This window comes from Arabidopsis lyrata (assembly GCF_000004255.2).
Source record: "Arabidopsis lyrata subsp. lyrata unplaced genomic scaffold ARALYscaffold_8, whole genome shotgun sequence".
In the NCBI taxonomy this organism is placed as follows: Eukaryota; Viridiplantae; Streptophyta; class Magnoliopsida; order Brassicales; family Brassicaceae; genus Arabidopsis; species Arabidopsis lyrata.
In genome coordinates, this window is record NW_003302548.1 from 18,283,997 (window position 1) to 18,305,247 (window position 21,251).

At 34.1% G+C, this 21,251-nt stretch overlaps 3 protein-coding genes and 1 long non-coding RNA gene across 6 annotated transcripts; 3 read left to right on the forward strand and 1 right to left on the reverse strand.

The window, feature by feature from the left end:
• Window positions 1-709: 709 nt before the first annotated feature.
• On the forward strand, window positions 710-2,247 carry LOC110225660. Its single transcript, XR_002329882.1, has 2 exons — window positions 710-1,160; window positions 1,719-2,247. It is a non-coding gene; the product is annotated as an uncharacterized LOC110225660 (long non-coding RNA).
• A 9,109-nt stretch (window positions 2,248-11,356) lies between these two features.
• Window positions 11,357-15,253, forward strand: LOC110229494 (protein SUPPRESSOR OF MAX2 1). Of its 2 annotated transcripts, none has more exons than XM_021029846.1 (4): window positions 11,357-12,866; window positions 12,953-13,166; window positions 13,288-13,584; window positions 13,679-15,253. In XM_021029846.1, exons 1-4 carry the CDS (start codon window positions 11,686-11,688, stop codon window positions 14,957-14,959), a joined length of 2,973 nt encoding a protein of 990 aa, XP_020885505.1. In that variant the 5' UTR covers window positions 11,357-11,685; the 3' UTR covers window positions 14,960-15,253. The 2 variants fall into 2 exon arrangements, with proteins under 2 accessions (XP_020885505.1, XP_020885499.1); XM_021029840.1 differs by having other exon boundaries at window positions 11,359-12,866; window positions 13,285-13,584.
• Window positions 15,254-16,402: 1,149 nt separating this feature from the next.
• On the reverse strand, window positions 16,403-18,482 carry LOC9300602 (B3 domain-containing protein At5g57720). Of its 2 annotated transcripts, none has more exons than XM_002866179.2 (4): window positions 18,109-18,482; window positions 17,170-17,623; window positions 16,971-17,092; window positions 16,403-16,881 (listed from the first exon to the last, which is right to left on the reverse strand). In XM_002866179.2, exons 1-4 carry the CDS (start codon window positions 18,184-18,186, stop codon window positions 16,642-16,644), a joined length of 894 nt encoding a protein of 297 aa, XP_002866225.1. In that variant the 5' UTR covers window positions 18,187-18,482; the 3' UTR covers window positions 16,403-16,641. The 2 variants fall into 2 exon arrangements, with proteins under 2 accessions (XP_002866225.1, XP_020881209.1); XM_021025550.1 differs by having other exon boundaries at window positions 16,971-17,095.
• A 544-nt stretch (window positions 18,483-19,026) lies between these two features.
• On the forward strand, window positions 19,027-20,710 carry LOC9302300. Its single transcript, XM_002864480.2, has 2 exons — window positions 19,027-19,078; window positions 19,907-20,710. The coding sequence occupies exons 1-2, from the start codon at window positions 19,027-19,029 to the stop codon at window positions 20,569-20,571; spliced, it is 717 nt and encodes a 238-aa protein (XP_002864526.2). The 3' UTR covers window positions 20,572-20,710.
• Window positions 20,711-21,251: the final 541 nt, after the last annotated feature.

Consider the following 21,251-nt stretch of genomic DNA (forward strand, 5'->3'; position numbering starts at 1 on the left):
AGCATATGTATAGATTCTATATGTTCTTTACATAGCCAATATAATAACCCACAGCTATTTAGTTTATAATATGTATATATATTTCAATATTTATGATGATGTTATCAGTTGTGTTGTTCGTCACTTGCATAACCGACGGATTATCAACGCAAGCTTCGTTTTAGTAGTGGAGAACATTGATATATTATATATATGGGAATAATGCATTTTTTTTTTTTTGTCATCTAGATTTTATTATTAATTATAAATTATGAGAACTGTTACATAGACGATTTTACAACTGACAATTCCTTTCGACCTTTACTAGATCCACGAGAGACTACACTTCCTTCTTCGTAATCTTGATGAATACCTTCAATGATCCACGACCTGGCGACACTTCATTCTCTGCGTAGAATTCTGGCGAACGGCTATAATTGTACATCGCTGGAGATCTCTTGCACACTTACCTCCATTAATCTGCAAATTTGTTAATAAATCGTAATACCTGGGACTCGAACTCCAGTTCTCTTAGTGTAAAAACATTAATCAACTTTTGGTCAACCAATGGGCCAAGAGGACTTCCACGAATCATGCATACTTCAATAATCATATTTGTTCAAAAGTCAAATTTTTATTATTGAGCACATCTAAATCTCCGCCTTATTGATTGATCGACTTCGAAGTACGATAAGGTCAATGGAAGACACGTTATTATAATGTGAAAGCCTTCACTTAAAGGAAAGAAACCAATATTCATCCTTTTTGCTTGATTTAATTTCGGTTTTTTGTCTATATCAAAATTGGCATAATATGAATATCCTTTTCTCATTGATCTAAGCCACAAGAAAAACAATGAATAGAAAAAAAAAACTTAGCTAGAAAGAGTTGGGCTTTACCCTAGTTTCTAAAAACGCTCTCTTCTCTTGCCGCCGTTTGGTGAAAATTTCAGATCTGAGGCTGGAGAGTAGTGGTTTTCTTAGCACCGGCTCTGGCCACTCCCTTAGTTGCTTAATCTTGCTTTAGTTTTTCGTTTTCTTTCCTTTGCGGCTTTGTCTGGAGAAAACTTTCTTTGAATTTGATCTGGTTTCGGGTTTTGAAGATGGTGTGCGATAGCTGAGCTTGCTCATGGTTGGAGTTTCTCCTGCCGGCTTTGTCTCCTGTATCTTCATCTGGAAACGGTGATGTTCTTGGAGTTTGTGTTTTCTTCCTTTCTTATTTGTGGAATTTCCAGATTTTGTTTGGGGAATCGTTTAGTTTGTTTCGATTGTTGATGTTGGGTGTGTTGAGGAAGCGATCAGAGTGGTTAGATCTGTGAGGGTTTCTGATTACAGTAAAGATGATGATGCTGGATCTGTTCGATCTACGGTTGGCTCGATGAATAATGCCATTGTGGTTTGCTTGTTCATGTCACAGTTTTTGTTGCTAGTCTCGTATTTATCTATGTTTTATGTCGTTGGTGTGGTTTTGTTGCTGGTTAGAGTTTGCTCCGTTCAGCCTTTGTTTCTCCTCCCCACCCTTGTCTCGTCGTATCAGCTTGCAGTTCCCTCTTAGTTCTTTCCCTTCGTTGGCAGAAGCTTTGTTTGGTTTGAAGGTGTGTTAGTTCTCAAGTTTACAGATTCTCTTCTCCTTGGTGTGGTTCGCTGTGATTGATGGCTGGCTCGAGCTATCGTCTTTCTCGTTTCGGAGAGCGGTGATATTTGAGGGCTAATGCTTCGCTCCTTGTCCTTGCTTTTCAGATCTGTTTAGATTGGATCGTGTTTTGAAGGATTCTAACTAGACGTCCATGGGCGTATCAGACGTCGTCGTCGCATCCAGAAGCTTGTTTGAGGTTCTCTCTTAGTGGTTTTGCTTGTTGGGTTATGAATTCTTGGTTCTTGGTTTTGAGAGATCGGCTCTCATCGTGATAGGAGGTGGTTGATGTTGTCTTTGGGTTGGCCGTGGGCAACCTTGATAAATCTCATTTGCAGGAGCTTGAGGAGAAGATGTTTTCTAGGTTTCAAGCCTTTCTGTTTCTGTTATTTGTATAAGGGATTGCCCTCTCTCGATTTTGGTTTGAAATTTCTTGCTTGGTATTTCTAGTTGTGTCTTTAGTTCCCTTTGTTAGGGTCTAATTTCCGGGAAAATTTCGTATTCCTCAGGCTCTTGTCTTCGGGGACTGTTTCGTTGTCCGCCGACTTTAGTTTCCCTCTTTTGGCCTTTTGTAATTTCTCCATGGTTCCACAACAAGCTTTTCTAATAAAATTCAGATGACAAAAAAAAAAAAAACTTGGCATTTTAGAGCTTAACTAAAGTCAAATTTAATTTAATTTTCCTCCTGGCTATTTATATCTTTGAAATAGCAAAATATGCGGTAGTATCTAACATTGAGATTTAGAACATCTTTATCGGTTTGGAACTGATGAGAGTCTCTTCAAATTAAAATAATAATATATTTTATTTAGTTTAATTATTATTTGTTTAAAATTTAATTTAACTATTTAGTTTAAGTATTTAATTTAATTTTACGTGGAACAAAAGTTTTGAAAAAGTCTCTCGTTTTAGATTCGTTTTTAACTTCTCCTTTCACTTTTTAAATTTTAATAATGAGTGAGAAATTCCGGTTAGAGATGCCTACCAAATTTATAATTGTTCATATTTGTTTATTGATGTTAATACCAGTTCATAATTGTTTATTCATGTTAATCAAATGAACAAGTAGAATTTCCAACGTCCGGATAATTGACTTGCTTGATAAATTAAAATAACAAGAGAGATAAATTAGAAAAGAAAGAAGTGGGTTTCAAAATTGAAAAGAACACTTTTGTTTTGAGTGTTGTGTTGGGTAAAAGCTTGACCTAGAAGATGACACGATGGTGCTCAAGATGTGTAAACATCTTTCACAAGTGCATGTGTAAGTAAAGCAGTCAAAATAATCATAAAACAAGAAAAAATGATTATTTTATTACTTTATTTTCCTTTCTCATCATTTCTTTCTTCCATTCATCTATAATTCATACTTTGTGAGAAAGTAAGAAAGTCTTTTAAAAGAAAGTAAAAAATTTCATCTTTTTGATTGATCCATCTTCTCAATGCGCACCGACAACGTTTTTGACTTCAAAAACAAAAGTAGAACTCGTGTGTGAAAAGCAAGATTCTTTCTTTCTTTTCTTTCTGATATCCAAATATTGCTTTCGAAAGGATCAAATAGATAAATCTGACAAAAAAAGAAGCCATATTTCTTAGAACATGTTCATTTTCTATTTCAAAAAAGATATACACCCAAAGAACCAAAATTTTCTGTTGTAAAAATAACCAATGCCACTTAACATGTTTCATGCAATAAAATATATGCACACGTATGGAAATTCCATAATATAGAAAACCTATTTTCAAAGTTGTAGCGTGCATAAAAGGTTTGTTTGACTTTTTATCTTTTTTTTTTTTTTTGAGCAAATTCTTTTTATCTTATTTAAAGAAATTAAATTGGAGACAAAAAGGCTTTTTCACATTGTAATGAACCGAGAAAGATAAAGTAAACTTAAAATTTGATGCTAATAATTAGGAAAAAGGTGATTGTCGAAGAAGCAATATCACGCGTTGGCCTTTTTCACCCACACCACCAATCTCATATTCACTTCTTTTCATAACGACTAAAATACTTTTAACACACTTAAGTTTACAAAATTAGAATCACCAAAGTCATCGCACCTTGGCGTAGCTTCTGCCATTTTTGTCATGTATATATAGAAATATAACTGAACTAAACAGTTATATTGTTAAGTTTTACTCATTTTGTTTTTTAATTTTTTTTTGTTCCATCAAAATTAATGTTTTGTGTCAACATCATGATTATTTTCATATCTCACCAATAAAAAATAGAAGAAAATGAAATCAATACTGTTAAACTAATAAAAAATAATTAGAAAATATAAGAATTACTTTTAAAAAAGAGTGTGTAAAAGCTTAAACATCATTTTTTAGAAACAAAGGAAATATAAATTTAATTTAATTTTCAATTGACCGTATTTTCTAGGCATGGGCATAATACCCGACCCGAAAAACCGAACCGAACCTGACCCAAAAAATCCGACTCGAACCCGAATCCGAAGTTTTAAAATACCCGAACGGGTTCTAACTCACAACCCAAAAAACCCGAACCCGAATCCGAACAAGTACCGAACATACCCGAAATATAAGTACATAGTTATAATATAATAATAATATTTATACTTGTAATAATCTAAGCGCCTAAATTATTCGGATGTTAAGATATTTTTGGGTGTTTTTGCTACTTTTGGCAAGATTCGGGTAAAAAACACTTGGGTTATAAATTTTTTGAGTATTTTTCAATACTTTGCATAGAATATTTGAATACTTCGGGTAAACCTGAATCCGAACTCGAAATATCCGATCCGAACCCGACCCAAACCCGAAATTTTAAAATACCCGAACGGATTTTACTTTTCTAATCTCAAAAAACCCGAACCCGAATGCGACCCAAATATCCGAATGTACAAGCCTAGTATTTTCATTCCCTGTAATTTATTCTCTTTGTTTTGTAGACTTTGTTTCGATGCCTGAGAGATGAGACGATTAATTAAATTTGCAAAATTCGTCAGATAACAATAAATATCGAGGAGAAGAAAATGCGTAAAGGGAAAGGGAAGAGAGAGCATGCGTTACCAAAAGGGCACATCATAATTTTTGTGGCCTTTTAAGGTATTTATTAACTAATTAAAGTGTTTCTTGATTAATTTACCATAGAATATTTGAATACTTCGGGTAAACCTGAATCCGAACTCGAAATATCCGATCCGAACCCGACCCAAACCCGAAATTTTAAAATACCCGAACGGATTTTACTTTTCTAATCTCAAAAAACCCGAACCCGAATGCGACCCAAATATCCAAACGTACAAGCCTAGTATTTTCATTCCCTGTAATTTATTCTCTTTGTTTTGTAGACTTTGTTTCGATGCCTGAGAGATGAGACGATTAATTAAATTTGCAAAATTCGTCAGATAACAATAAATATCGAGGAGAAGAAAATGCGTAAAGGGAAAGGGAAGAGAGAGCATGCGTTACCAAAAGGGCACATCATAATTTTTGTGGCCTTTTAAGGTATTTATTAACTAATTAAAGTGTTTCTTGATTAATTTATTAGCTTAGCAAAAAGTAGATTTATTTTTGTATTATTAACAACGCTTACCAAAAAAGCAGTGTTATAAAAAGCGGTCTACGTGGTTTTCTAGGCCCTGATTAGGCGCTAGGCTCTCATGCGATGCCTAGATAACCGCCTTGACCGCCTAGAATTACATAGAACTTGTTTAATGTGTTTTTTCAATTTCAATTAGAGTTTTATTTATATATATAGTTATAAATATTCATATATTGTTTAATATAAATATAAATAAATGTTTTATTTAGTTTTTGTTTATAATTTCATAATTTTTAGTTTTATATAGATATTTATATAACTTTTATATATAATATCATATTTATAATGTTTTATGTTATAAACGTCTAAACCACCTAAAAAATCACCTACACCTCGATTAGGCGTTCTAGGCGCTAGGCACTAGATCACCGCCCGCTTAGCGCCTAACGCTTTCTTGAACACTGCCAAAAAAGTAACTATCCTTCACATACTTTTATCCAAAAAAAAACTATCCCCAACGACTAGTACATTTTTTTTTGTCAAACTAAGCAACTAACTAATACTTTAACTTAAATATCGTAAGATCTATTATCAAATACAATACCTATGTGTTATAAAATTAAGAAGTGTAGTGTGATAAAATTAATAGAATACTTATACAGGGAAGTAAATATAATATCGATATCGACGTATACTATTAGCTTAGTTTGAATAATACGATCGTTTTTTTTTTTTTTATCTGAATACGTATACGCCTTGTTCGAAAAATCGCTAGGCGCTAGTCGGACGCTCGGCATGGGCCTAGCGATTAATCGGAAAATCGGATTAAAATCGAGGATTAATCGAGGATTAGTTTTAGGGTTATTTTAATATTTTTAAAACATATTAATCCAATATTCTTTTCAAAATTGCATCAAACACATAAAAATATATTTTTGAGACAAATTTTTATGATTTTTATTACAAATTTATGATTTTTATTAAAATTTAAACATAAGTTATTGTAAAACATTACAAACTCCCAATTCAAATGATTGAATAACAAAAATAAAAAGTTTGTTTATACTAGCAATCTAAAAATAATCGGGGTATGTAAGATTAGGCGGGGAATAATCGGATTAGGCGGGGAATAATCGAATTAGGCGGGAAGTAATCGGATTAGGCGGAGAGTAATCGGGTGACTGATTTCTTTAGGGGATTAGTCATTAATCGAGGCGGATAGGGTGGGCCTAGCGATTAAGCGGAGAGTAATCGGATCTACGCGGAGATTTTTTGAACAGGGTGTATACGTACGACCTTTTTTATTTACTTTTGTCAACTACGTATTCGACTTTAGGCTAACAATTAAGAAGCTCATATCTAAAAAGTAAAAAACGTTTTATTATGATCCCATATCTAATTAAGTGTATATGCCATCGAAATTCTACATGATTTACTCCTAGATAGAGAGATTAACATATATATATATATATATATATATATATATATATATATATATATTCATATATTGTGGAAAACCAGAGAAGTGAGTAAGTGATGACTATTGAGATCATTGTCCCCTTAATTATGTTTATCTATTTTCGGGGTTTCAAAAAAGGATAGATAGAAAGTTAATAGTAACAAACTAAAAATAAAACATGGATGCAAGTAATAGTTTTTATTAGGGAGTTATATGTAAATATAGTATAATTCTTAGAGTTTTATGTCACATCCTTCTCGCGATAAAAATTTGAAGTCTGACCGCGCTGCGCTGCCTGGACCGCAAATCCCACATCATCCGGAGTCGCATCACCATTCCTAGTAATCGTGAGTTGTCTCTCTTCTCGAATGATCCTTTGGTAGACTTGTGATAGCTTGGGTAGAGGCTCCATACTAGTGATTGTAGAACACACCGTACCAAACTTCGCAGAGTCTAAACCATTCAAGAAGGTATTGGTTCTTTCTTCATTACGATCTTCTTCCAACTGAGCAGCCAATTCTCCACAACTACATGATCGAATGGACTTGTAAATTGTCAATTCATCCCACATCTTCTTAAATCTTCCATAATACACCATCACCGTATCTCCGTTTTGTCTACAATTGGCTATATCAGCCCGAAGCTCACTGATTCTCGGTCCGTTGCCTGCAGAGAATTGAAGATTCAAATCTTCCGACAACGCTTGAGCTTCATCAACCATAGAAATCGATGTCCTGAGAGTCGGCTCAATCGTGTCCATAATCCAAGCAATTAACATAGAATTAACCACTTTCCACTGTTCAATCTCATCCTCCTTGGTAGGTTTCTCCACTGTCCCATCAATAAACCCTAATTTCCGTTTGGTTCGCAAGGCATTCCGCACATGCTTAGCCCAATCTTCATAGTTTTCTCCCTTTAATTGAACAGTAGTGATGATCAAATTACCCGGTCCATCATAAGGATGAAGATAAAGTGGAGAGGCCATAGCCTTCTCCGCCACCGTGAGTCCACTTCCACCGCCGCCTTCCGCAACCTTCTTGCTCAACGCAAGCTCTCCTCCTCCGCTGTTCTCACCGTCAACCATAATCTCTTCTCTTTCTCCCTTTGTTTGATCTTCTTCTTAAAACCTTAGCTCTGATACCATGCCAAAAGGATAAGAGAATGTTGTATCTTATTCATATCAAAGAAAGAGTATATATACATATTACAGGAACCCTAAACATACTTAAGGATATCAACATAAAACTCTAAGAATTATACTATATTTATATATAACTCCCTAATAGTTTTAACATTTAAGCCTTTTCTCGTACTAAAATAATGTAAGAATATAAATAATGAAAGTCACGACAGCCTTTTAATTGAGCACACGAGAAATCATCGATTGCAAGTTTCATAACTATCTCGCATCCTAACTAAGATATTCATATAAATACATAGGAAATAAATTACGGGAACTTTCTAAGAAGATACAAATGCATTGAGTATATATCTTCTTCTTTTTTTTTGCCATAAAGTTATTTTATATATATTCAAATTCAAATTCAATGTGATATGAATATTATACTATAGCACCTGGCCACTTTGCAAAGAGTAAATTCTAAGGATGAAGTTGTGTCATTTAACTCGTTGTCATTATTACCGGTTTAGTGAAATACCACCAAATACTATATCGTAATCTTAAAACAAACATTGATTTTCACGTTTTAATCTTTAATTTATGATAGCATTGTGAATAAGAGATGAATGTGTTTTTTGTATAAGAAAAGCAAATAAAGTATTTACTTAATAAACGTGTTATCAGCAAATTAAAAATTATATGCTGAGCCTTTTAACTACGTAATTAATTCAGTTTTTTTTTTTTTATAACATACTTTTGAACAAAGTAAAGGTAAGTCAACGCTTAGTTAAAAGTGTGATAGATAGTCAATCTAAAGCAAAGATTTTTATCTTTTATATGACTCGAGTAAACGCATATATTATCAAGTCTACTTTAAAACGCGTATTGACTTTGAATGACTATTTAATTTTGAATCCTTGGAATAACGACTCTTTAGTTTTGTTTTACCTCCTTACAAATTAAATCGTTTAACAATTGTTTTTTTGTCGTACAAAATCGTATAAATTGTTCCATAGTTATAGACTCCAAGTTTTGAAATTTTAGTCCTATTAAATTATGCGATCTTTGTTGTTTTCTTATAATCGAAACTCGAAAGAATTCCAAACCATAGACCACCATAATCTTTTTAAACCTATTCAAATGCATATTATTTTCCAGTTAAAAAACGTTGCTATTATATTTATCTACTTCCACCTACTAATTGTTCTTAAAGTGTATAATTTTTTTTTTTTTTGTGGTTCACATTTCTTAAAGTGTGCAAACTATTAGTATGTGATATCTCACATTAATAGAATTTTGCCATGGACATCTCATGAACACAGGTACCTAAAAATACATATTTCCTGTTATTTACTTTTGAATTTTGTTTCTCATATATATCACGGAGAAAATGTTGAATTCTGAAAAGTTGACATGACTTTAATCTTTTTCGTATCACAAATTTGTTTGTTAATGACTTTTTGTTATCACTCGTTTACAAGTTATCTTTATCAATAAAGCCAACAAACAAGAAAAATAGACAAAAAAAAAAAAAAAAAACTAAAATCACTTTATATATATGAATGCTGGAATTAGATAATAAGTTGTCAAAGTTAGTCAAAAATCTAAATTAATCTAATGGAAAAAAAAATTTACGTATTTCTTATAAATGTATTTCATAATAAATTTTGCATACCGCTCAAATTAGTGTGATTCGAATAAAAGAAAAAGCGATATCTTTCATAGTATTTATTTAAAAAATTATGTAAAAAATATTAAAATATTTTCTAAACAACAGTATCTTAGCAAAAAATAATAACTATAGTGGTTTTAATGATGTGATTGTCATATTAAAAATAAAATCTCCCTAAAATAATTAATGGTTTAATTCTTTGTCTAGCTAGCTTGTACTACAGACCAAACCTGTTCTTCTGATGGCTCAAACTTAAATACTTAGGTGATAAATGCAACTAAGCAATAGAAAAATTCAATATAACACACATCCACAATTATTATTATATACATTTATTATACTCTCCAAATGTTACTCCATCAGTTTCATTTTATATGATGTTTTAACTATTTTATTTTGTTTCACAATATAAGATGTTTTGGACAAAAAAATTCAAGTTTTTATGCAAAAATTAAATTTGTACAATTTTGTAACTATTTATATTCTACAGTAAATGTTTTCATTGACCAAGCTCTCTTTCAGTAAATATTAAATTATAATTTTAATTAAAAAATATATTAAAAAAAGATTAATTAATTTTTAAAACTTTGTGCTTTTATCTAAAACATCTTATATTTTGAAATATAGAGAGTATTTATTTTTTTGGCGTATGTATGAAACATACCCATTTTTGCATATATGTGTGTATATAAATAAAGAGGCAGAGATACGCGTACAGCTTTTATACTAAATGAAAAGGGCAAAAGAACTAAAGTAGTAGTACTTATTATTATTCACTTCTTCTTCACCTTTTCTCTTTGAATTTTCTTCACTCTGCAACTTCTTCCCCACCTTTCTATATTTACTTTTTTTTGTTATCTTCAATTTGTTGGATCCGAAAGTTCCTTCCTTTTTTATTTTTATTAAATTAAATCTTGAGAAATTGTAAAAAATGCCCCTTTTTCAATACCCCTTTTCAAAAATGCCCCTTTTGAGAGTCTATTTTTAAGTTTGCCCTCTTTTAATTTTTAATGACCATTTTACCCTTATTTGAAACAAAATTAGGTCCACAAAATACAAAAACCTTATTTGGCGGGAAAAGTGATCCCCCAATTTTCCCGCCAACACACTTGTAAAAAACCTTTAAAATACCTTGTAAAATTTTTCCGTAAAAAATTTTTCCGCCAAAAAATTTTTTTGCGGGAAAAGTTATTCCGCAATTTTTTTGGCGAAATTTTTTTGGCGGGAAACATTTACAAGGTATTTTAAAGGTTTTACAGAGTATTTACAAGTGTTTTGTAAGGTTTTATAATGTATTTTAAAAGGTTTTACAAGGTACTTATAAGGTTTTATAAGGTATTTATAACTTGTAAAACCTTATAAAAAAACTTGTAAAATCTTATAACTTGTAAAACCTTATAAAATAGTTGTAAAATCTTATAATATCTTATAAATACCTTATAAATACGTTGTAAAACCTTTTAAAATACATTGTAAAACCTTATAAATACCCTGTAAAAAACCTTTAAAATACCTTGTAAATTTTTCCCGCCAAAAATTTAACCCCAAAAAAATTGCGGAATCACTTTTCCCGCAAAAAAAAATTTTTGGCGGGAAAAAAATTTACGGGAAAATTTTACAAGGTATTTTAAAGGTTTTACAAGTTTTTACAAGTGTTTTGGCAGAAAAAATTGTGGGATCACTTTTCCCGCCAAAAATATTTTGTATTTTGTGAACCTAATTTTGTTATATTTTCTTATATATTTGTAATGTCTTTTATTAAAAGAAGGATAATTTAGTCATTTTGTACATAAAAAGGGGTATTTTTAAAAATGGACAGCTAAAGGGAGCATTTTTGAAAAAGGATATGGAAAAAGGGGTATTTTTGTGAGTCTCCCTTAAATCTTTTCTAAAAAGCCATTTTTTGTGATCCATTTGATATCCCAATTTGTCTACTTCTATTCTTTTTTTCTCTCCTTAAATTCAGAAAAAAAGACTACCTTTTTTCCTTCTTCTCTTATAAAACCTATCTAAAGCCTTTTCATTTCTTTTGGCCGGTGGGATATTCTTTGAATGAGTTCAAGCAAAAATCTTATACTTATTCTTTCCCTTTTTTTTCCCGATCAGAACCCAGTTCATAAACTTGTCTGAATAATTGAGAACCCAACTCAAAAGATTCAGTTTTTTTTTTTTTTTTTCTCCTTCACATCTTCTTAGCCTAATAAAAGATTCGATTTTTACACATTTTTATTTCCCAATTATTTAATTCCCACATATAATTGAAGAAAAAGAGAGAGAGAGAGAGATAACACAAAAGTGGAAGTAGAAGAAGAACGATGAGAGCTGGTTTAAGTACGATTCAACAGACTCTCACGCCGGAGGCTGCCACCGTTTTAAACCAATCAATCGCCGAAGCGGCGCGTCGTAATCACGGCCAAACTACACCTCTCCACGTAGCAGTCACTCTTTTAGCTTCTCCGGCTGGGTTTCTCCGACGAGCTTGTATCCGATCTCATCCCAATTCATCTCATCCTCTACAGTGTCGAGCCCTCGAGCTCTGCTTCAGCGTCGCTCTCGAGCGTCTCCCAACAGCAACAGCGACTCCGGCGAACGATCCTCCGATTTCAAACGCGCTTATGGCGGCGTTAAAACGAGCGCAAGCTCATCAACGCCGTGGATGTCCGGAGCAACAGCAACAACCGTTGTTGGCCGTTAAAGTTGAGCTTGAACAGCTCATTATCTCGATTTTGGATGATCCAAGTGTGAGTCGGGTTATGAGAGAAGCTAGCTTTTCAAGTCCCGCCGTTAAAGCTACAATTGAACAGTCGTTGAATAATTCGACTACTCCGACGCCGATTCCTAGTGTTTCTACAGTCGGGTTGAATTTTAGACCCGGTGGTGGAGGTCCGATGACCCGGAATTCGTATCTTAATCCACGGTTACAACAGAACGCGTCGCCGGCGCAATCAGGGGTGAGTAAGAACGATGATGTTGAGCGGGTTATGGATATATTGGGTCGGGCGAAGAAGAAAAACCCGGTTTTGGTTGGAGATTCGGAGCCGGGTCGGGTAATTCGTGAGATCCTTAATAAAATTGAGGTCGGAGAAGTTGGGAATTTAGCGGTGAAGAACTCAAAGGTGATTCATTTAGAGGAGATCAATTCCGATAAGGCTCTGCGAATTAAGGAATTAGATGGGTTGCTTGAGAACCGATTTAAGAACTCGGATGCTAGCGTTGGTGGCGGAGTAATTCTTGATCTTGGTGACTTGAAATGGCTAGTGGAGCAACCGAGTTCAACGCAACCGCCGGCTACGCTTGCGGTGGAGGTTGGGAGGACAGCAGTGGCGGAGCTACGGAAGCTTTTGGAGAAGTTTGAAGGAAGACTCTGGTTTATCGGAACTGCCACGTGTGAGACTTATTTAAGATGTCAAGTTTATCATCCATCAATGGAGACTGATTGGGATCTTCAAGCTGTGTCGGTGGCAGCTAAAGCTCCGGCGTCTGGAGTTTTCCCGAGGTGGGTTGTGTCAAAGTTTCATCTTTGCTAAAGAAAAATCTCAGCTTTTTTTGAATTCTCTCAGAAAGATTCATGTTTTGATTCAGGCTTGCGAACAATTTGGAATCATTCACGCCATTGAAGAGCTTTGTGCCTGCGAATAATAGGATATTGAAATGTTGTCCACAGTGTTCACAGAGTTACGAACGAGAACTCGCTGAGATTGATTCAGTGACTTCTGCGGAGGTTAAATCTGAAGTAGCTCAGCCTAAACAGTTGCCACAGTGGCTGTTGAAAGCTAAACCGGTTGATCGTTTACCGGTAAGTTCCGGTTTTTGAATCTTTTCTTTGACAATAGCAATGGTTTTATGATATGATTGCAGATCATAGATTTATTAGTTCGTAATGTTTTTTGCGGTTGGAATGTTTTTTATTACAGCAGGCAAAGATTGAAGAAGTGCAGAAGAAATGGAATGATGCATGTGTGCGTCTTCATCCTAGCTTTCATAACAAGAACGAGAGGATTGTTCCGATCCCGGTTCCTATAACGTTGACTACCAGCTCCTACGGTCCTAACATGCTTCTTCGTCAGCCGTTGCAGCCTAAGTTACAGCCCAATAGAGAGTTGCGTGAGAGGGTACACTTGAAGCCTATGAGTCCTTTGGTGGCTGAGCAGGCCAAGAAGAAGAGTCCTCCCGGGAGCCCGGTTCAGACCGATCTTGTTCTTGGACGAACAGAGGTTTGTTGATTTGACAATCTGTATATTGTGTTGAAAATGTTTATCGAAGTTACAAACCTGACGTATTTGGTGTACTTGTGTTTGCGTATTTCAGGATTCGGAGAAAACTGGAGATGTGCAAGTGAGAGACTTTCTCGGCTGCATATCGTCTGAATCAGTGCAGAACAACAATAATATCAGTGTTTTGCAAAAGGAGAATCTCGGGAATTCGTTAGACATTGATTTGTTTAAGAAACTGTTGAAAGGAATGACCGAGAAAGTTTGGTGGCAGAATGATGCAGCCGCTGCGGTTGCTGCAACGGTTAGTCAATGCAAGCTCGGGAATGGGAAACGACGCGGTGTTTTATCAAAGGGAGATGTCTGGTTACTGTTTTCAGGACCGGATAGACTGGGGAAGAGAAAAATGGTGTCAGCTCTGTCTTCACTTGTGTATGGGACGAATCCGACAATGATTCAGCTCGGGTCGAGACAGGATACTGCAGATGGGAATCCTAGTTTCCGTGGTAAAACCGCGTTGGATAAGATTGCGGAAACCGTTAAGAGGAGTCCGTTCTCCGTTATCTTGCTTGAAGATATTGACGAAGCGGATATGTTGGTGCGTGGAAGCATAAAACAGGCGATGGATAGAGGCAGAATTCGTGACTCGCACGGCCGTGAGATCAGTTTAGGTAACGTGATATTTGTTATGACAGCGAGCTGGCATTTCGCAGGGACCAAAACATCATTCCTAGACAATGAATCAAAACTCCGAGATTTGGCTAGCGAAAGCTGGCGTTTGAGATTATGCATGCGGGAGAAATTTGGAAAACGACGAGCAAGTTGGCTGTGCAGCGACGAGGAGAGGCTGACGAAACCGAAGAAAGAACATGGATCGGGTTTATCTTTCGATTTGAACCAAGCTGCTGATACGGATGATGGTTCTCATAATACAAGCGATCTAACAACAGATAACGATCAAGAAGAGCAAGGCTTTAGCGGAAAGTTGTCGCTGCAATGCGTTCCATTTGCGTTCCACGATATGGTCAGCCGTGTAGACGATGCGGTAGCATTTCGAGCAGTTGATTTCGGAGCTGTGAGACGGAAAATCACAGAAACATTATCTGAAAGATTCGCAACAATCATAGGCGAATCGCTATCAATAGAAGTCGAGGAAGAGGCACTTCAGAGAATCTTGAGCGGAGTGTGGTTAGGCCAGACAGAGTTAGAGGAATGGATCGAAAAGGCGATTGTTCCGGTGTTGAGCCAACTTAAGGCTCGAGTGTCGTCTTCCGGTACTTACGGTGACCGTACAGTTGCTCGACTCGAGCTAGATGAAGATTCCGGTGAACGAAACGCCGGTGATTTACTGCCGACAAGTATTACGTTGGCAGTATGAATGAGTTGAGAACAGAGATTGGAGTTTAGTTGTTACGGTGGAATCTGGAAGGGTAGAGATGTAAATATGTCTCAACTGGTTTTGGCGGGGGAAAAAGGGAAACAGTTAGGGGTAAAAATAGTAAAAAAAAAAAAAAGGTGTTTATAGTTCTTTTTTGTTTTACTCCACAGTCTAGCTTTTTTGTGTTTATATATGGTAACGGGAGGGGTGATTTATGTAGCGATTATAGATATTTATTTGATAGATAAATAATGAAAGATTATTCAAAGTTAATATTATGTTTTTTCTCACTTACAAGATTAATCTAAAGAAGTTAAACAATTGCATTTTCTTTAGTCGTCGTTTAGATTAGGGGACCATTTGATTTCTCGATTTAAGAAGTGTAAAAGCAGTTTTAAATGGCAGAAAATCTGCAAATTGCTTAGTTTTTTTTGCATTTTTCTATAGAGAACGAAAAAATGTAAGAGAAAAAGACAAAAATGGAAAGAAAAAGCAAACAAAAAGTTTCCAAAAAAAGAAAGATAACACACTTGAAAAGTTGAAAGCTAAGGAAGATAACAAAAAATATTAAATTAAAACAAAGTTTGGTTCACTGAATGATGAACATTGCATGTGTTTCGTCATTTAATTAAATAATTTCTGCAATTATTGTTGCATTTTGACCTTTTCCTCGAACTCTTTTTTCTTTTTGTTAATAATAAATTATTAACTAGTAATATTAAATTATTATTTTATCCTTTAGAAGCCTTACCTGTTACAACTACAAAAAGGTATGACGCAAAAGTCTCACAGATTCATTACTTTAATTAAAATATATGAAATCTAACGTATAAAGTTATAAATTGTTAATTGTTTGTTTGCGTCGGGATAAAGGAGAAAAAACTGTTATATTCTGATGTCAAAATAATTAGTACTTTAATATAGTGGTTGGATAATACTAAACATAACCTTTTTGATCAAGTAGGGTAGATTTAGATTTATTGAATGCATGAGAATTGTGAAATAATTAAATAATGTATGCTCAATAAATGTGAAAAAGATGGCAACTTGTAAGAAAATTGGAGGATTCGCTATAAATTTATTGACGCGTTTGATTTGGACAACTCAACTTCTTAATTTCTTATAGAGGAGTAAGCTGTCTTCTAGTTCAAAGCTCTCACGAAATATCTAAGCTTTAAAACCACACTAAGGAATGAATGGTCCATTGGAAAAACAAAAAGTATAATTGACAAGATTATATAATGCGGATGTTAAAAGAAAAAAAAGAAAGAGATACTGAAATTAACATACAAAGGTTTAAGTTTCAGTTATTACTAGACAGCAGACACTATTGTTGACTAACCATCAAATTATGTATTATAATGGGCCTGAAGATAGCCTAATAATAATGGGCCAAAGAGTATGTATGTACGTAACTTATGTAAAAGAGTAAAGGCTCAAATCTTATTTTAGTAACTTGGTCTATTTCGAAAGCAAATCCTTAAACTAGCAAGTTAGTTTCCTAACATATCCATTCATTTCTACTAAAAATGCAATAGAACCTTAAATTAAAAGATCATAAGTTCACAACTTCAAAACCTAAACATACACCCTAGAGAAAAAATACTACAAATGTTTCCTTAAGAGCCTAGAGACAAAGGTTTCATCATCCATAAACTTAAAGGACATACGATAAATAAACTTTAATTCTTCACGAAGTGCACTTTGATGGAGCGAACAACATCTTCTTCGCGTATAACCTCACATATGATTGCGTCTCCTTGATTTGCTTTGTTTCTCGTAAACATTTCGTCCCACTTGTATACCACAACACGATCTTTCCATTTCCCAACCTTTCTCGTTAATTCCCCGAATCCATCGATGAGTTTGATAGTGCCGTCAAAGTTTAAGTCATAGTCTTTTATTACTTGCCTAGCAATTACCTACGAATCAACCAACATAAAACAGATTAAGAAAATGAATACAAATTATTACACAACAAAGCAACATAAAGTTCAAAAAGCTTTAATACCAATACACGCCTCGAACACGATGAAGTTGAAATAAAGAACGGGTTTTTGGGATCATCAAGATAAGTTTCCGGATCAATAGAAGCAGCAATAGAATCAGCACGATGCTTTCTTGCAAGCCTTCCTGCTGAAGATCACTCAATAAGAATTTTAGCATCAATACATTTTGGTGGAAACAAAACTAGACAAGTACTAGTTTACCTTTCTTGGAACTTTCACTAGCTTTGTTAACTTCACAAATCGTTGTATCATAATCATCATCGTCATCAGCTTCATCGCTGCTTCCGAGAGAGAGAGAAACGATCATGTTCTCATGGCTATCTCCTTCTTCCATATGATGATCACCATGACCAATTGTATCATCTTCATCATCTGATATTTCTTGTATTTTGATAGGAGCGGTTGGCTCCAAGGGGAGGCCATTCCGGTGGATTCGTACCCAAAAGCTCCGACAACCATCATAAGTGAATAAGAGAAAGTCTCTGTCAATAAGACCATTGTCTTTGACAAACTTTTCCCAACCTTCTTGGAAGCGAATAGTCTCCTCTTGGCTTATTGTCCATTTGACATTCCAGAAGCTTCCTTCCGGCTTCTTGAGAACAGCTGTCTGAGGAAGAGGGTTTGGATAGTACTTGTTGTAACCTCTTGGGATTACCTAAGAAGTGACAATGGCACACGTAGGTTTAACGTTCCACTTAGTGATAAAGAAACCAAGCCAAAGAGAGATCAAGAATTAATTAAGGAATAAGATTTGAAGCTGAACATAGCAAATCCTAAGAGATCAGGAACAGAACCAAACTCCTAAGAAATCAGGAACAGAACCAGACATGCTAATATTGAAAATTACTTTTCGGCAACAAAGTTCAGTTTTGGACCTCGAATAGAACAGGAACAGATGAATCAAAGATCAAGAGTAGATGAATCAAACTAACAGTTCAACAGAACAGAGGAATAAAAAATTATGTGTTAAACAGAAACAGAGCCAAGAGAGAAACTCTTCTACTAAGGTAACAAGAACACAACACACACAAACAAGCCATTCAAGGATAATCTTATCAAAATAATCTTATATCATTCAAGAATCTACAAGAGAGGTAATTTGGAGAAGATAAAGAGAGAAGGAGAAAGATGGTTACTTACCAAACGTTGAGCATGTTCATGGGAGTTAAAGATCTTGAGGAAATCTGGATATGGAGGAAACCCATTTTCTAATTCCATCTTCTTTTTTTTTTTGTCTTTGCTTGTGTCTGGATTCTACAAATGAAAAAGTTGTGGCGTTATATAGAATCTTCAAAAATGTAGTAAGTGTGTGTGAGAGTCTTTGAGTGTGAGAGTGGGTTTTGTGTGAGTGTGTGTTGTACCATCTCTATTCAGTTAGTCAAAGTCATAAAGCAAATTGTTTGGTACGTCATTTGCAGAGAGAAGCTTTAAAAGGGAATTGGCAATAAACGGATATATTTGCAGAGAGCTTTGAAAAACTTTGTACCAGAGAGACTCCCAAAATAGAAATTTTGTATAAATAAATGAATTGTGATTTTTTTTTCGTCAAATAAATGAATTGTGATAGGGTTGTATTAAAATCTGGAAAACAATACATATATTCAAATTAGATGGAAACCCAATCATAAGACATATATATACTCACTAAACAAATATGGGCCTATATGGGCTGACATAAAACTCCAATAAGTAGGGCAAGAGACTAAAATATGGTTGTGACCTTGACGTTATAAAAATGTTGTAAAGAATCACAAACTTTTTGATTGCTCCTGCAAAGGACCAGGACCATAAGCAGCTGCAGCAGGAGATGATTGAAAAAAAAATCAAAGAAGCTGAAAAACTAGAAGAAAGATGTTCTCGGAGATGAAGAAGTCGAAGAATACTTAGTGGACCGGTTCTGTTTTTTTTTGGGCCTGCAGTTTTTGGTAAAAGCCCAACTAGTTAAGTTTGTGTGTCGTTTTTGTTTGAAGTAACAAAGATCAAATATTTTTTTTGCAATTTTCCCAAACCTCCTTATATTCATGAATAATATTGCAAAGTTTTTGCAAAAAGTAAAAAATGAAGTTTATTTCCGAGTTGACAATAATAATTACTCCCTCCGTTCCTGAAAGTTTGATGTTTTAGTGTTTTAGGTCTGTTCCACAAAGATTGATTTTCTGGCTTTTTATTTTATTTTTTATTAATTGATATTAACAAATCGTAGATTTCAATGCGTAATGATTACAAATAATTAACTGTTTTAGATTACTATTGGTTCATATATTATTAAAAATATTTAATAAAAAGAAAAAAATTATTAAATAATTAAATCATAATCATTTTTTAATATATGTGTAAACTCTAAAACATCAAATTTTCATGAATAGAAAGACTAATATTTTTCTGACCCGATAAAAAAATTTGGAGGAGTATCAAAGTCGTCGTGTCCCACTTTCTATATTGGTATAAGAGATTCTTTGACTTAGACAATCTGAACGTTGAAGAATTGGTAAATATGCATGCATGTTACACCTTCTTCAATTTCGAAAACTTACTTTTGTTTCACTGTTTCTGCATATAATTAAGAATTACTCCATCAGAGAGAAAGAACAGAGAAAGAGACAGAAGCTTGGCAATGTATTGTCACATCCCAAAGTTTTGTGATGATTACACCTATTTATACATTTGCAGCTTTTGTTTCTTCTCCTCTCTTACATATAAAAACGCCATTAAATACAATCAAACTGTTTTTTCCTTTTTTAAAAGAGAAAATTGGATATATAAGATATCTACTAAAATTTTTGTCCAAATATACCTTATTTTGATAAATTAGTCAAATAGGTTTTTTATAAATCAAAACCCAACTTTACCTTCATTTTCTCTCAAAATTAATTCAAAATTGATTTAAAAAATAAAACTTCCTAATTTATTTACAAAAATTAAATACAAATCTAAAAAGTCAAAACCGGTTATAATTACGGGCTCGTATCTCCAGTTCTTGGTTTATTGGCTTACAATTCAAACCCGTATGGTGTGGCTGTGAATCCTTATGAGATTAATATAATGGGCACAGAACAAAACTCTATTTTGATCAAGTTCTTGAATAGCGTGGCAAGTGGGAGCCCTAAACCTAACACAAAGAAGAACTCATCTCTCTTGTGTGCTTGCTTCACAAGTAACGGTAACATAACGTTTAGGGAGCAAGTTTCAGCCTCCGTTTTCTTGGGAACAAGACAAGGGCATTATGTGCTGGTGATTAGAGCTCATGATAGTAGTGGTCGTGGTAGTACGTTGGTAACGCCGCCGTCATCTCCGGCGGTGAATGACGGTGGCGGAGGGAAATTGGCGGTTGGGAGTGTGATTGGGTCAATGATTGGAGCGTTTCTGTTACGGTTATTGGTGGTGGCGATGGTAGTGAAAGGGAAGAAGAAAACGATGAGAGAGGAGATGGAGAGAAGAGCTTATGAAGAAGAAGCACTTCCGGTTTCAATGGTGGGTCATGTTAGAGCTAATCCTAATGCTTCAAGAACAAGAACGGTTCCAAGACTTGACAATACTAGGTACAGTAAGTCAGTAACAAGTAACAACAATCGTAAATTAGGTAGATCGTCCTTCTTGATATAATATTTTCCATTTTTAGTGTTAATTGAACCTCTCTTTTTTCTATTTATGTTGGATTGTAAGTTGTAAGATTTCATTATTTAGGAGATAATATGTGGAATTAACTGTATTGAAAATGTTGTAACACAGTTTAAGTTGTTTTGGGCTAGTTGGTTAATTACATACATTTTGAAATCAAAAGTGATGGCTTAGCTTAGGGTTTAGAAACGTTTTGGTTTTAACTTTTTCTAAAAAATATAGATAACGATTTCTGAATTATGTAGATCATAATCTAAACAATTAATATCCATTTAAAACGTAATCTATAATAAATATTTACTTTCTTTTCTGAAAATTTACTTTCTATATTTAGAAAATTCTAAAATTTTCAGAAAACCAAATCTACAATATAGTAGAATTTACATTCTAAAAGAAAATTACAAATTCTAACGATGGCAGAAGATGTAGTAATTAGTAGAATAGGTATTCAAAAAGATTTAGAACATAGAGTAGAGCGTAGAATGCATGTTCTAAATATTTTAGATATATGATTTTCGGACTTCTAAAATTTTTAGAACAGAAAACTAGTCTAAAATTTGTAGAACATGTATAAAAATGTAGAATACACACTCTGACTTTCGCAGAACTCTAGAAAACATGTTATAACAAAATTAGAAGAAACTTTATCTATCAAAAAATCAATT

Coding starts and splice junctions, on each gene's coding strand:
- LOC110229494 (XM_021029840.1), top strand. CDS start 11,686: ATGAGAGCTGGTTTAAGTACGATTCAACAGACTCTCACGCCGGAGGCT. Junction 12,867..12,952: donor GCGTCTGGAGTTTTCCCGAG/GTGGGTTGTGTC, acceptor GTTTTGATTCAG/GCTTGCGAACAATTTGGAAT. Junction 13,585..13,678: donor TTGTTCTTGGACGAACAGAG/GTTTGTTGATTT, acceptor TGCGTATTTCAG/GATTCGGAGAAAACTGGAGA.
- LOC9300602 (XM_021025550.1), bottom strand. CDS start 18,186: ATGGAATTAGAAAATGGGTTTCCTCCATATCCAGATTTCCTCAAGATC. Junction 17,624..18,108: donor ATGAACATGCTCAACGTTTG/GTAAGTAACCAT, acceptor GTCACTTCTTAG/GTAATCCCAAGAGGTTACAA. Junction 16,882..16,970: donor CGTGTTCGAGGCGTGTATTG/GTATTAAAGCTT, acceptor GTTGATTCGTAG/GTAATTGCTAGGCAAGTAAT.
- LOC9302300 (XM_002864480.2), top strand. CDS start 19,027: ATGAAGTTTATTTCCGAGTTGACAATAATAATTACTCCCTCCGTTCCT. Junction 19,079..19,906: donor TACTCCCTCCGTTCCTGAAA/GTTTGATGTTTT, acceptor AAATCTAAAAAG/TCAAAACCGGTTATAATTAC.